Source organism: Lepisma saccharinum, chromosome 3, assembly GCF_977018435.1.
Source record: "Lepisma saccharinum chromosome 3, izLepSacc3.1, whole genome shotgun sequence".
In the NCBI taxonomy this organism is placed as follows: Eukaryota; Metazoa; Arthropoda; class Insecta; order Zygentoma; family Lepismatidae; genus Lepisma; species Lepisma saccharinum.
Genome location: NC_139231.1, coordinates 128,623,253 through 128,638,731, shown reverse-complemented (window position 1 = coordinate 128,638,731; position 15,479 = coordinate 128,623,253). Strand labels below are relative to the sequence as shown.

Genomic DNA, 15,479 nt, shown 5'->3' with positions numbered 1-15,479 from the left:
GTAGAAATCTGGTGGAATCAGAAAGGCGCTTAGAAGAGAAGTTTTCACAGGGTTATTCAAAACTCACAGAATCAGCTTTGGAAATGGGACAGAGACTGGACAATTTGACTGTAAAAATGGAAGAAAATCATCAGAAGATAAAAGAAAGCATTCAAATAGAGATCGTTAATTTACGTCAGACATGTGAAGCAAACTCTCTACAAGTGGAATCAAATGTGCAAAAAGAAATTGCCCTGTTGAGAGAAGAGGTTGAACAATCTCAGGGTAACTTTCGTAAGGAAATCGCTGAAGAACAGAGCAGTTTCAGAAAGGAAGTGTTTGAAAATGTGAATCACCAGGTAACTGTTATCACAGACAAGTTAGAAGATACCATTAATCACAATGTGGCAGAGAAACTTGCTGAGAATATAAATGAAACCGAGGGATACCGGAAAGCTGACGAAGAATGGAGGAAAACAGTTGAAACTAAACAAGACAAATTTTCCTCAGATGTTGGTCATATCTGTAGTGAAATTGTTCATATTTCTGATCAGCTGAATAGGTTACAGATCCAGACGAACTCTGATCATCCTAAAATCCACCGTGTTGATGAAGGTTCTGGAAGATCGACATTTTATCCCATCTGTTCAGATGAAGCTTCAAACCTACAAGGAAAGACGTCACGGAAAAAGAGGTACAAGAAGATGAACGAATCCAGCTCCTCAGACAGTGAATCAACTGCTCGCAGCAGAAGAAACAGAAGAGAGCCTGCTTCACGCATGTTACGCACTGGGGTAACTCCTAGAATGGCAGACATAAATTCTATGAGAAAGTTCGACGGCAATATTATCGCTACTTCAGCTGAAATATATTTAAAGGAATTGAATACAAACCTGGAAATTCTACAGATTCCTCAACATTATAGGCTTGAAATCATTCCACGTTTGTTAACTGGAAAGGCCTATCACTGGTTTTATTCGCATAAGAATGATTTCCGCACTTACTCCGATTTCTGCAGAGAGTTCAAGAAGCGTTTTGCTTCAACAGAAGCGAAAGAGAGAGAATTGGCATCTGTGAGGACTAGGCGGTACAATAAGCAGAATGATAACAATGTGGAGGAATATATTTGGTCTGTGTACTCTGCCTATAGGAATCTGAGTAATCATTACACCGAGCAGGAAGTAGTTAACCTAATCATCGGACAGCTACCTTTTAGAGTAAAGCAATTGTGCTTGGCTCATGCTCCGAACACCGTGGATCTCTTAGCGGATTTTGTTAAGAGATATGAGCAAGCAGAGGAACAAGATGCTTGGCGGTCTACATGGAGACGAGAAACTGGCTCTCAACAAAACAGCAGAGATGTTCAAAGAACGTCTAGAATTCGCTTAGTTCAGCAACAAAATAGGAGTAACCCAGCTGAGAGTCCATACTCTAGAAATGGAAATAATTACCGTCAACAGCGTCAGTTTAGATCACGACGAGAATATCCAGCTTCCAGAGATAATCCTTACGATAGACCGTATCCTAACAGCGGGTTTTCTTGGCCAAGTCAACAACGTTTATCTCCACCGAGAGATAGCAATAATGCTCCCGGAACTCAAATGACGAGCAGTGGCGTGCAGACAGACATTGTTGAACCATATCCCAGCGTTGAGCAACAGCGAAGTGTGGCAGTAACGAGGAACTTCTGTTGGGACACCGGATCTAATCTGGACCAGGTGCAGGATTTCACCCCTCGCTTCACATAGAGACGTTCCTTATGTTAGGCAGTCTTGGAGGGAACTGGTGGCAAGAAGAGAGATTTTACAGTCTGGTGACAAATATATTATGCTGATATTCGTAACAAATCGGAATTTGTGTAAATTAAGGCAGATCGTTAAGTATAAAAGTTCAGTGAGCTAGAACTAGCATTCAGAACTTGAATTTGTAGGCAAGCGTAACTCAGTGCTCGAAACTACTGAAAGCACCATTCTAATGGAAATCTTAATTGTTAAAGATTTACCATAAGATCTGCTGTTGGTTAATCGTTTCTGCGAAAGTATAAAACTGAGATCAGTCTTATACATAGAATATTATATTTAATGGTGGATGGAGTGTCGATTTAAAAGGAGCTAGACGAGGATATTTCCGTAGACAAGCAGTTAAGCATCCGGAAATTTAAAGCTAGCCATTAGAAATGGATTCCTTCACCAGAACATATGAAAAAGAATATTGATTCTAGTAAAATTACTGAAAATTGGAACGAAGAACCGATTTAAGTTGAAAGCTTCACGATCAATAGGAAGGTGTCTTTGGAAAGGCCTGGCACTGGAAACGTTTTCTATGAGTTTGTGGTTACTACATGTTGTAGAACGAGAGCATATTTGAATAATCTGCTGAATGTTTACATGATCTGGTTTTCTTATTTGTATGGAGTATCATCGTCTATATAAAATGTATCAGAAGTCCCATGCTGTACAAAAAAATGAATCTTTATTCAAACGACCAGTTTTAACTCAGAAATTGTGAACTAAATACATGAAGAATTGTAAACTGTTTTCCAGAGATTGAAACCAAAATCTCCTAGACTGTTGAAAGTTTTCCAGTTCGTCGTCGATTTTGATTTTTCTTCGGAGGGGGCAATTGACACGTCCTTTCCCATTGCACAAATATTTATTGTTAATATCTATTGTTATTAATTATCTTTTCTTGTACAAATGTTTATTGTTTTTGTAATATCAATTACTGTAATTTACCTATCACTGATAATGTCAGGATAGTAACTAACCTGTATATAGTTATCTTGTTAAGAGCTGTTGCCATGGGAATTACGAGTGTCTTTTGTCTTGACTTAGGAGTTCGGGCTTCGAGTTTTAAAAAGAATGTTTATGTTGAATTGTAAGAAGCTGTTATTTCTTTGACTGAAGTGGATTTTATGCACATAAGTATTTATTTTGCTAAGACGTAAAATATAATTATTTTCTCTTAGCGAAAACTTGACTTTGATTTGTTTTGACCAACGAACGAAGAGAGATATGACCCCATACCCTGAGAGGCATCACGTGTATGCTTTCGAGTCTTTCATGTGAACTTATTATTTGTTCTTTTAGTTAAATCATGTTCTTTTGACTAAAGAACGTTTCATATATATATATATATATATATATATATATATATATAGGGTGTTTTCGCAGGAATAAACGAAGACTGGGTGTGTGTGTCTGACGTCACCACGTGTATACTTGGAGTAACGTGGAAGTAGGAGTATCCATCACTGCCCCATTCAGTCGAGTGTCGCGGAGCAAGAAGGTCACACGTATGGAAGCACCACTCTACAAATGCACCATCGAGGAACAGCGCTTTCTGTGGTCGGAGTAAGTCAAACGGGCAGACATCCACCGTCGGCTCTTAGCGCACTATGGAGCAAGCACCATGACTCAACGAGAGGTGTACGAGTGGGTGGGCCGCTTTAAAGATGAGTGGTCGTCGGTTTAGGTCAGATGACGAGGCCCAGCAGGTGGTGCAGACGTGGCTTCGTGAGCAACCAAAAACCATCTTCGCGAACGGGATACAGAAGCTGATTGCACGATACTAAAAGTGCATTGCCATGCAGAGGGCATATGTGGAAAAGTGATATGTGTAGTTGTTCTTCTTGTGTGAAAATAAATATGTTATGTGAAAATTGCCTTTACTTTTTGATTTACTAATGTGTGTGTGTGTCTATATATATATATATATATATATATATATATATATATAGAGAGAGAGAGAGAGAGAGAGAGATAGAGGGAGGGAGGGAGAGAGAGAGTAAATGCATCTCAGCTTGATAAATGCAGGTGTCAGTTTCGGTTTTACTCATATCAGAGAACATGTTTATAAATATCTTGCAAAGAGGGGGTATGACTTAAAGATTTAGAACACTTTAGAATAATTTTCCTTGAATTTTGATTGATCTCTATTAGCTTTATCTTATAACTTTTTCCTACTTTAATACCAGCTATGCAAAATTGAAGTTGTGAAAACTTTTTATGAGACACCCTGTATATATTATTCTGGATTTCATGGGTGTCATTTTTAAAAATGTAGTCAAGAACATCGTAGACTGATTCGTATCAAGAACCTCCTAGCAAGAGAATGGAACTGGATTGATATCCAAACACCGAGACACTTGGAATAACTTACCTCGCAGAACAACGCAGGGTTCGAGATTTCCTCGGCAGATGGCAGCTCCTCCCCTTCCTCGTCGCTCCCCTTGGCCCTGTAGCGGCAGGCGCCGGCGAGGCAGGCTTCCTGACAAAGCTCCAAAGAGGCGAAGGAGTTAGCCGACTTCCCGCACCCTGAAAGAAGAGAATCCCGCATGTTAGCACGGTTATGTGGGTTGCATAGAGAGCAGGCGCTCGCATCAAACGAAAACCTCTGCAAACACATGGGTTGATCCTTTCCAGCGGGGAATTTCACGGCCGTCTTCTTGCTCTTATCACCAGAGCAAATACGGCCCGGCGCCTGGGTTCTTGCAATTTAACGCTGGTTTAGGGGCATATGCTCTTGCCAGCGCAGAGAGAAGATTGTTTTCTATCCCGTTGTTTATTGTTGTTATCCCTTTCTGATGTTTGTGCAATTGCGTAAATACTTCATTCTAGCGGATTTAGTTTCGCAATAACATGAAATATTTATTCCTGAAATATGAATTTCTTTAGTTTGATTACGATTACGATTAGTACGGAAAGACTAATCGGGACTGGACCTTCAGTCTTTTAAAGTGGCATCCGTACCACTATGTATAGTCACGGACACTTATGGGTTGTAATGGCGTCATTGAAAGTCAATGACGGGGTATAGAACCAGGAACCCATTGTTTACAAGGTGACGACGTTAGCATTACGCTATCGGGGAGGCCCGCTGAAATATTCATGAATTACACAAACAGGACTATCCTATTAACTTCTTGAATTCACAAATTGTTACATATTTCAATCGCTTCTACACATTTGTTGTGATTTTATGTACTATACTACTTTTCAGAAGTCTATGGAGCAACGCGCATAACGTCAGAGAAGGGGTGGAAGCTAATGGGTGGAGAAAAACCGTGAACGTTGCAGTAAACGGCTGGTAGCTTCAGCCGCTTTCCCCGCCATGCACTCACTTCCCCTCTCTCGATTTCATGGGTCGGGTCCTCTCGAGTCACTACTTGCGCAAAGGACTTGGTTTCGTTCGCTTGCTCCACAGACTCCTGGGATGGAGTTTAGGGTAAATCAGATGAAAACATTAACTTGCTTTGGCTCTTAACTTGTATTTCCTTCCTATACAATTTCACAAATTTGCCTTTCTTCGACATTAGGTTCTTTCTTCTTCACTTGTATTTCCTTCCTGTAGAATTTCACAAATTTGCCTTTTTTTGGACATTATGTTATTTCCTCTTCACTTGTATTTCCTTCCTGTAGAATTTCACAAATTTGCCTTTTTTTGGACATTAGGTTCTTTCCTCTTCATTTGTATTTCCTTGCTGTAGAATTTCACAAATTTGCCTTTTTTGGACATTAGGTTCTTTCCTCTTCACTTGTATTTCCTTCCTGTAGAATTCCACAAATTTGCCTTTTCTTGGACATTAGGTTCTTTCCTCTTCACTTGTATTTCCTTCCTGTAGAATTTCACAAATTTGCCTTTTTTTTGGACATTATGTTATTTCCTCTTCACTTGTATTTCCTTCCTGTAGAATTTCACAAATTTGCCTTTTTTGGACATTAGGTTCTTTCCTCTTCACTTGTATTTCCTTCCTGTAGAATTCCACAAATTTGCCTTTTCTTGGACATTAGGTTCTTTCCTCTTCACTTGTATTTCCTTCCTGTAGAATTTCACAAATTTGCCTTTTTTTGGACATTATGTTATTTCCTCTTCACTTGTATTTCCTTCCTGTAGAATTTCACAAATTTGCCTTTTTTTGGACATTAGGTTCTTTCCTCTTCACTTGTATTTCCTTCCTGTAGAATTTCACAAATTTGCCTTTTTTTCGGCATTAGGTTCTTTCCTCTTCACTTGTATTTCCTTCCTGTAGAATTTCACAAATTTGCCTTTTTTGGACATTAGGTTCTTTCCTCTTCACTTGTATTTCCTTCCTGTAGAATTTCACAAATTTGCCTTTCTTCGACATTATGTTCTTTCCTCTTCACTTGTATTTGGTTCCTGTAGAATTTCACAAATTTGCCTTTCTTCGACATTATGTTCTTTCCTCCTCACTTGTATTTCCTTCCTGTAGAATTTCACAAATTTGCCTTTTTTTCGGCATTAGGTTCTTTATAGATCCATTCATATGTTTCAGCACTAAGAAATCGGCTGTTGACCAGGAACCAGTGCAACCACGATGGCCGTTGGGACTGCTGACACTCAATTGATTGATTGATTTGATTTATTTTACTTCGCCTATTATGCAACTTTTAGCTAATTTGCGAAGATGGGGATGAGTGATGATGTGATGAAATTGATGAATGGACACCCACAAACATCCATGCCCAGGCCAGGATTCGAACCCGGGACCCTTGGTGTCGTAGCGCAATGTGCTGACACTCAAATACATTGCTTTGTAGCAGTGCTACTGTATACCTTTTCCCTCTTGTTTAACGTAAACACTACGCTTTTACTGTCAAATAAAAGTTTGTGCATCTACCCCATTTCCTGCCAACCGTTTTCCCTCCTGTAAATATCACATTATGCAACATTCTTTTAGCACAGGATCCAGTATTTTCTTTTGCAAATACAGGATAAGAATTCATCTAAGATAAGCTGTGAAGTGTGATCTTCAAACATTAATTTAATTATTAATAGTGGATGGAATCAAAAGTAATACATTTTTGCGCCGGAGTGACCATCTGAAAGAAGGCTTAACCAATAAGAGCATAAATAACTATTCAATACATACGGCAAACATATTACCATATCGCTGCATATTTTAAAATTCAGCTAGCAACAGTGAAAAAATTTACAATGGCGTGCTTATTATTCTGACTGAATGATACAGAGCATTCCGTGACATTCGCTACCAGACTCGGCGGCAAGCGGCCCGGCGTCAGCGCTCGTCTTTCCCGGTGAACGGGGTCCGCGAAAGTCGCACGCTACAGTCTGTTCTTTTCGCTCTTCCTGCCTTCGCTCTATTTCCCTTTCTGTTGACGTTGCAGACTGATGCCAGTATAATCCTCCCTCGAAAGTTGTGTTGTGTCGTGTCCGTGTGTTGAAGATTGTGGCTTAATATGACACCACAAAAGTTTACATTACAACAAAAGATTTATCTTGTCGAGTGTTACTTCGGAAAGAGGAATTGTGGAGAAGTGCGACGACGCTTTGCAACGAAATTTCCTGGTGTTCCCGTTCCACGTAGGACCACTATATTAAACCTCGTAAAGTTTAGAGTAACAGGGTCAGCCTGCGATTCTTATTTATAGGGAAATCTAAAAAAATAAAGTATACAAAGACACCGCACACCATCCGTGGCTTAAAAGAGAGTATTGTACGAGAAATCGGGAGAATTACAGTAGACGAACTTGCACGTGTAAATGCCAATTTCCTTCGGAGATGCCAGGAATGTGTAGCAGCAGAGGGACATCATTTTCAACACCTTCTGTAGTCAAGGTTAGTACACAATATGAAAACTGTAATTTTAATAGCTGACTGTCGCGGACCCCGTTCATCGGGAAATACAAGCTCTGACGCCGGGCCGCTTGCCGCCGAGTCTCGTAGCGAATGTCACGGAATGCTCTGTACATGCCATACAGAAAGCGCACAAACATTAAAAGACACACATACTGCACTCGTTTTTAAAAATAAAGTAATGTAAATCTCGTAAGCGAATACGAAATATATATAAGTAGTCCAGTTTAGAGAGTTCACCAACCTCTTGTGGTGAGCTGAAGTGGTGAGCTCGCCTTAATAGATTTCTCTCGTAAGGCATGAGCTTCACTTGATGGCGCAGTGTTGCTAGCTCCTTACTCGAAAAAAATCACCAAGGTTTTTGGGGTAACCTAACCTAAAACAAGGAGCTGGCAACCTTTTTCTTGCAGTGTTGCCAGCTTCTCACTCAAAAAAATCACCAAGGTTTTTGTCTTGGCCTAACCTAACCTAAAGCAAGGAGCAGGCAACCTTGCTTGAGGCTTGCCTTACAGTGCATAAAGCAAGGTTGCCAACCTACTGGTGCTTTTGCCATGGTTTTTTACAAAAAAGAGAGAGGAGAGAGAGAGGGAGGGAGGAGTTAAACGGCCGACAGCCTACCTACAGCTTTTTTTGTCTAACCTAACCTAAAGCAAGGGGCTGGCAACTTTGCTTGAGGTTTGCTTTACAGTGCATAAAGCAATGTTGCCAACCTACATATACAGGGCAAGGAGAGTCGGCACTGCCGTAAAAGAGAGAGAGATGGATGGGTGGGAACACTACGCGGGTTCAACGTCATCAAGTAAAAATCGCCTTAATGGTTTTTTTCTTGTAAGGTACGATCTCTATTTTCTCGCGGTGTTACCAACTCCTACCTACACTTTTTTTTTAGTTGGCAAGGGCTAGAGAGAGAGAAAAACTTATAGCTGGGAACAGTAACGAGCGAATGCGCCATATCGTAATTTTCCAACTCCCGGGGGCCAATGTTTGTATATCGTAACTTTTGTAAACCTCTCTCTCTCTCGGGGGAACGATGTGCCACATACATACACACACACACACACACACACACACACACGCGCACGCACGCACACGCGCATGTGCGCGCGCGGGCCAAAATTTTTGAATTTACGGTTGGAAAAATGTTTTTCTATGACATGTTTTTGTTCGAGGCAAATTCGTAGGTAGATATTGTTAAATAAATATTAATATTGTAAATATATATATATACTTATTGTATTTAGTTTTTCGATACCGAAAAGCGACTGTCATATTGTATTTGAAAAAATATTATGCTTTTGCCTGTGGATATCTAGAAAAAACGACAATTTCGTTCCCTCTCTCTGTATATGCTATCAACGTTGGCACAATGACACAAATTTAACAAATGCGTAGTCAACAGCACATTTTTTTTTCCTGACAATTTTGTTATCTGACTAGGGCGGAAATGGGTTTTCCGGTGACAGAAAATACGTTGCTCTGTTTCTATACAAATAACCAGAAATCGCCACATGTATTTCGCAACTATGATTGACGGCAGAGAAAAAAATACAGTTCTATGTACACAACCAACTCGCTCTTGCAATATATTATCTGATGCGACATTGTGAAAGGTTCTCGTATGTTCGCGAAACAGGAAATACACGTCCGGTTTAAATCCAATTTCAATGAGCATCTATTGAAGATAGATTCAAAACAGTATTCAGCCGGCGAAATGAAAACACGAAGTAGCGTCCGCTCTCGTGGGTGCAGAGGCGAGGTCAAGAGCTATGAAATAAATAACCGGAACTGTATTTTTTTCTCTGCCGCCAAGCATAGTTGCGAAATAATGTGGCTGAAATGTAGAGAAGAGAAGAGAAGGGGGAGAATGTTCTAGAGAATTTGGTTGTTGGATTTCTATTGGTCCACGTTGCGTTGGCTAACATATCATTTTTGACGTTATTAGAAAACCGTATAAAACTTAAAGCGCTGGTGTATAAAGTTGTGTTTTATTTTCAGTGTTAGTGAAGAGTATTTCTGCAGAATTTCTAAAAGTAAGTAACTTTGTTTTTTAGTTCGTATAAGTTGGTTTTGATTTATAAGTATTTCATGTCTCTCTCCGCTTTTTATATATTTGAAGCATGCATCTTGGTAGCTAGAATATCTTTTTTCTTCCGTGTGCCGTTGTTGGTAGGTAGGAAATATGTGTGCGGGGCATATTTCAAAAAAAATAAATGTGTTAAATTGTTAGAAAAAGACAGAAAAAATAGAAAAGAGTTGCGCGTTTTTGATATCTAGTGGAAGTACTGATTAATTAATTGAGTTGGAGTTTTTTTGAAGCCCACTTTATGCACAGTAAGGCTAATTGGGACTGGACCTAGAGTTTCAAGAACCACTTGTACGGGTATCGAATTCTTGAATACAAGCCTACCGCTACGTCATCGCAAAGGCTAGTGGAAGTACTGATTGATTTGATGTTTTAAGTCTATTTTATGCACAGTAAGGCTAATCGGGACTGGACCTACAGTTTCAAGAACCACTTGTACGGGTATCGAACCCTTGAATACAAGCCTATTGCTATGCTAACGCAGAGACTAGTGGAAGTACTGATTGAGTTAACGTTTTTTTTGTTTAAGTCTATTTTATGTACAGTAAGGCTAATCGGGACTGGACCTACAGTTTCAAGAACCACTTGTACGGGTACCGAACCCTTGAATACAAACCTACCGCTGTGCTAACGCAGAGGCTAGTGGAAGTACTGATTGAGTTAACGTTTTTTTTTTGTTTAAGTCTATTTTATGCACAGTAAAACTAATCGGGACCGGACCTACAGTTTCAAGAACCACTTGCACGGGTATCGAACCCTTGAATACAAGGCTACTGCTGCGCCATCACAAAGACTAGTGGAAGTACATAGTTATTCGAATCTTATTTATTTAAAATATTTAGTTTTTTTTTTATGCACGCTTATTGATTTTAAACCTAAAATTAAATAAAATCCGGCAATTATATCCAATTATACTTATGGCTACAACGAGCATTGAGATTTTTTTTGCTACGTAAACAAAATGGCTGACATGCCAAATATGAACAGGCTATATAGATTTGAGAGAGAGATGGATAAAAAAAGTTAATTAAAATTTAATTTCATGATTGCAACACGGAACTTAATGATTGATTTAGTTTATTTTATTTTACGTTTTGTACCTCTTGGCTAATTTGCGAAGATTGGGGATGAGTGATGAAATGGACATTCACAAACAACCAAGCCCGACCAGGATTCGAACCCGGGACCCTTGGCGTCGCAGCGCGATGTGCTAACCACTCGGCCACAGGGTCGGGCAAGTGTTGGTATATACATAGAACAAAGTTACATGGTTCTAGGCCCCATAGGAACCGAGAAAATCAATGTCTTGGAAAATGTCTTAAGACAAATATCTTAATCTTTAAGAAAGTCGACTTCCGGTATCTCAAGATGTTACTTCCGGTCTGTCAAGAAAATTTTCTTAAGACAAAAATCTTAAGACGTTTTCCAAGACATTGATTTTCTCGGCTCCTAATTGAGCTAGGATGATGATTTTAGGTTTGTTGGATAGGATTCGACGAGAACTATTCGACTAGCAAATAAAATCGATTCTACCTCCTCAAGTTTCGGAAATACAGACAATTTTTTATTTTTTTTGAGAAACTTGATTTACCGGCTTAGTTTTTACTCTAATTCGAAAATTTTAATAGCATTCGATACAAAATTAGAAGTACTCTACAACTTATTGGAGGGGTGATGACTACTACCTGCTGTTTTCGAGTTATTTTGGATTAAAATTTCAAGATGTAATTTCTAAGATGTTTTGTAATTCATCAACTATGGGTTGTAGGAAAACGATTCTTGCCCTATCTGCTATCGCTCGACGAATACTATAAACATAAATAATGCTTATGGTTTGATTTTTTAAAATGGCGAGCGGAAAATAACTATGTTTTCTGAAATTATAATTTATACTTCATACGCCAAAAGGGCTGAGGGTTAGAAAAAAAAAGATTGTTTGGTAGAATTATGTACACATAATATTTTTGTGTTTTCTATACACAAGCTTAATTATTTTTTTTCAATTATTTACAGGATTTATTAAGAAGCAAGAAGTAGCATAAATAGCACACTCCCACCAAACCCAACACTATTGTGAATTATTGCACAGTATTTATTTTGTAGCACTCCACTATATATATATAATAACATACCCCACAAATATTTTCAACAAAATGCAATCTGAGAAAAGTTGCCCTGTGTGCAAGATAACCATATCAAGCGCACATTTTGCAAGACATTGTCGTACCTGCGCACCTGGTAAGCGTGTAACCGCTAAAAAACCATGTCCCAGGTGCGGTATACATATTACCATTAATAATTTGAAGAGGCATATAACATCATGCAAAGTTGTCGTCGGAGCACCTGTTCCCCAACCGTCGACCAGCTCGACCAAGAGGAAAGCGGAAGCCGACTCGCTACCATCCGCCAAACGCGTCAAGCCTGTGGCGAAAGCGAACCAGGCTGCTTTCGAGCGGTTGTTAGAGGACTTTGTCATCACTTCGGAGGGCTCATGCGACGTACGTAGCTTTTTGGAGAACGTGCAAGCCAAAATCATTTCCATCCTCGGCGATGCGCTTGCAACGCACTCTACTAAATTCTACGCATCGCTACGTTGCCAGTACAAGAAGCCGTCTGACGAAATTTACAGCTTCTGCCACAACACCAAGGCGAAGACGCTGCATCTGGCGGATGTCGACAACCTCGAGGTCATCTACAACCAGTTTGCCGATGAGCTGGTGGCAAAACAAGAAGAACATCAAGCTAAAGGCTCGGGGGGTTCGCTGTGTGGCGAGCCTCACGAACTGTGCGTCAAATTTTGCAAGTTCATACCTCTCTCCGCCTCCAGCTACGTCCCCTTACCACCTACCATTGCGGCAAAAAGGGCCGTCCTGAACATTCAGAACAGTGATGCCAAGTGCTTTCTCTGGTCAGTGCTTGCAGCATTACACCCTGTCCACTGGAAAAACCAACCACACCGAGTTAACCACTACCTACCCTATGAGGCAGAGCTGGAAGTTGCGATGGCTGGGATCGACTACCCGGTAGAGGTCACGGACATTCGAAAGTTTGAGGCTCGTGCGCGGCTGGCCATCAACGTTTACGGTCTCACTGACGAAAATGCGGTGTACCCCATCAGGGTGAGCGACGTAAACGTTAATGGCGCTCGAGAAATTCACCTTCTGCTCATCAAGGACGAGACCCATCACCACTACACCCTTATCCGTTCCCTCTCCCGGTTGGTGTCGAGCCAAACAAGCAAGCATCATGGTAGCATAGAAGTTTGTCGCAGGTGCTTGTCAACTTTTGACAATCAAAAACAGCAGGATTATCAGCACATCAAAGGTCCCAACATCGCTGCAGAGAAGCTTGCCAGCCACAAGATCTACTGTAGTAACAACGAGCCGGGTTTGGCAGTCTTGCCCAAACCTGGCACCGTGGAGCGTTTCCACATGCACGGTGCCATGGTAGAACATCCCGCTATCATCATCGCGGATTTCGAAGCCTTCCTCAAACCCCTGTCCACTTGCGATCCCGACCCCGAAGTTTCTTCCACCACCCCTTACCAACTCCACGAGGCTTCGAGTTATGCATACGTTGTGGTGCGACGAGACCAGCACATCGCCCCCGAGCCCTACGTGTACCGCGGTCCCGACGCCGCCAAACACTTCCTCGAGAGGATGGTTGTCGAGGCCAACGAGATAGGGAAGGTACTGTTGGCCCCCAAGTCTATGCTCCCACTGTCCCCCGACGATCAACGTAGACACGACGAGGCCATCGCTTGCCCTGTCTGCGTCAAGGAGTACACCGACAACAACCGTAAAGTCCAACACCACGATCACTTTAACGGTAGGTATGTTGGTCCATGGTGCAACGGATGCAACCTCATGGCCCGGGACCCGCGCTTCATCCCTGTGTTTTTTCACAATGGCTCGGGATACGACTTCCACCACCTCGTCAAGCATCTTGGGTACGACAACGAGAGAATCAACGTCCTGGCGCAGAACGAGGAGCGTTACATCAGTGTGAGCAAGTGGGTGCGAATCTCAGGATCACACTCTACCGTCGAGTTTCGCTTCCTCGACTCCCTGAGGTTCCTCCCGGCCAGCCTCGATGCTCTCGCAGGGAAGCTTAGCGACGAGCAAATGCTTATTACCTCCGGAAACTTTCCGAACTTGGACGCAGGTCTCTTCAAGCGTAAGGGAGTCTATCCCTACGAATACATCACAGACCCTTCCAAGTTCGCAGAGACGTCGCTACCTCCTCGAGCAAACTTCTACAGTCAGCTGCGAGGCTCGGGTATCTCTGAGGATGACTATCACCACGCCCAGTCCATGTGGCGCGAGCTGGGCTGTCGAACTCTCGGGGACTACCACGACGCCTACCTCAGACTTGACGTGACGCTCCTCGCCGACGTGTTCCAGACGTTCCGTGCGACCGCAATGAAGATCTACAAGCTGGACCCCGCCTACTTCTACAGTCTCCCCGGACTGGCGTGGTCAGCCATGTTTCTGGTGACGAAGATCAAGCTGGAGCTTCTTTCGAACGTGGACATGATGCTGTTTGTGGAACGCGCCGTGCGGGGTGGAATGGTCCAGGTGTCGCAGCGACACTCGCGCGCCAACAATCACCACATGGCCACCGGATGCGACCCCTCACAACCGTCCAGCTACATCATGTACACGGACGTCAATAACCTCTACGGACACTCTATGATGCAGCCACTCCCCTTTAGAGGCTTCGAGTGGGCTGACCCTTCCAACTTCGACGTCGAAAGCTTCGACGATTCGGAACATGGGTTCTTCGCCGAGGTGGACCTTGAGTTCTCCGAGAAGCTGCAGGATTTGTTCTGCGATCTTCCCCCTGCACCCGAGTTTAAGTGTCCACCCGATTCCAACCAGAAGAAGCTCGTCATGGATTTCGAGCCCAAAGAGCGTTATGTCCTGCACTACCAGAATCTCCGGTGGCTGATGCAACGAGGGGTCGCGGTCCACGCAGTTCACCGCATCCTCAAGTTCGAGCATTCTCCATGGTTGAAGCCATATATTGAAGTCAACACCAAACACCGCACTGCAGCCACGTCCGAGCTTGATAAGGATTTCTTCAAGCTTATGAACAATGCGGTGTTTGGCAAAACTATGGAGAATGTACGGAATCGCATGGACATAAAATTGGTAACGAGGAAAGCACAATGTCGCAGGCTCGTAGCGAACCCGTTATTCAAATCGAGGACTATTTATAATGAGCAGCTTGCTCTGGTGCATATGAGGAAGGGTGAGGTGAGGCTCGACAAGCCAATTTATGTTGGTGCCTCAGTATTAGACCTGAGCAAGCTGCACATGTTCGAGACGTACTACGACATATTACGTCCACATTATAGCCACAACATCTCGCTTCTCTACACGGACACGGACAGCTTGGTGTACCACGTCCACTCAGCCGATGCATACAGGGATATAGTCACGGTACCAGCTTTGCTTAACCTCTTCGACACCTCGGGCTATCCCCAGCCGAACCAGTACGGCATCCTGCCCCGAAACAAAAAAGTGCCTGGCAAACTCAAAGACGAGAAGGACGGTGATGTAATTCTCGAGTTTGCAGGTCTTCGCGCCAAGGCCTATGCCATCAAAGCCGAGGGCAGCGTTACCAAGAAGGCCAAGGGTGTCGGCAGACAGGTGGTTCGGGAGCATCTCGCATTCGAGGACTTTGTCGATTGCCTCAAGACCAGGTCGTCGGTTCTAAGAGAAGAACAGCGCATCCAGAGCGTCGACCATATCATCACCACAAACAAAGTTAGAAAAATTGCCCTGGATCCCAACGA

At 42.4% G+C, this 15,479-nt stretch overlaps 1 protein-coding gene across 1 annotated transcript in view; it reads right to left on the bottom strand.

Annotated features, from left to right (window-relative positions):
* LOC145985678 (kielin/chordin-like protein) overlaps nt 1–15,479 on the bottom strand; it is a 294,740-nt gene that overhangs the window by 178,117 nt on the left and 101,144 nt on the right. The window contains exon 3 of the mRNA XM_083119746.1: nt 4,141–4,295. Coding sequence (XP_082975872.1) covers nt 4,141–4,295 — 155 coding nt within the window. The remainder of the gene's footprint in view (nt 1–4,140; nt 4,296–15,479) is intronic.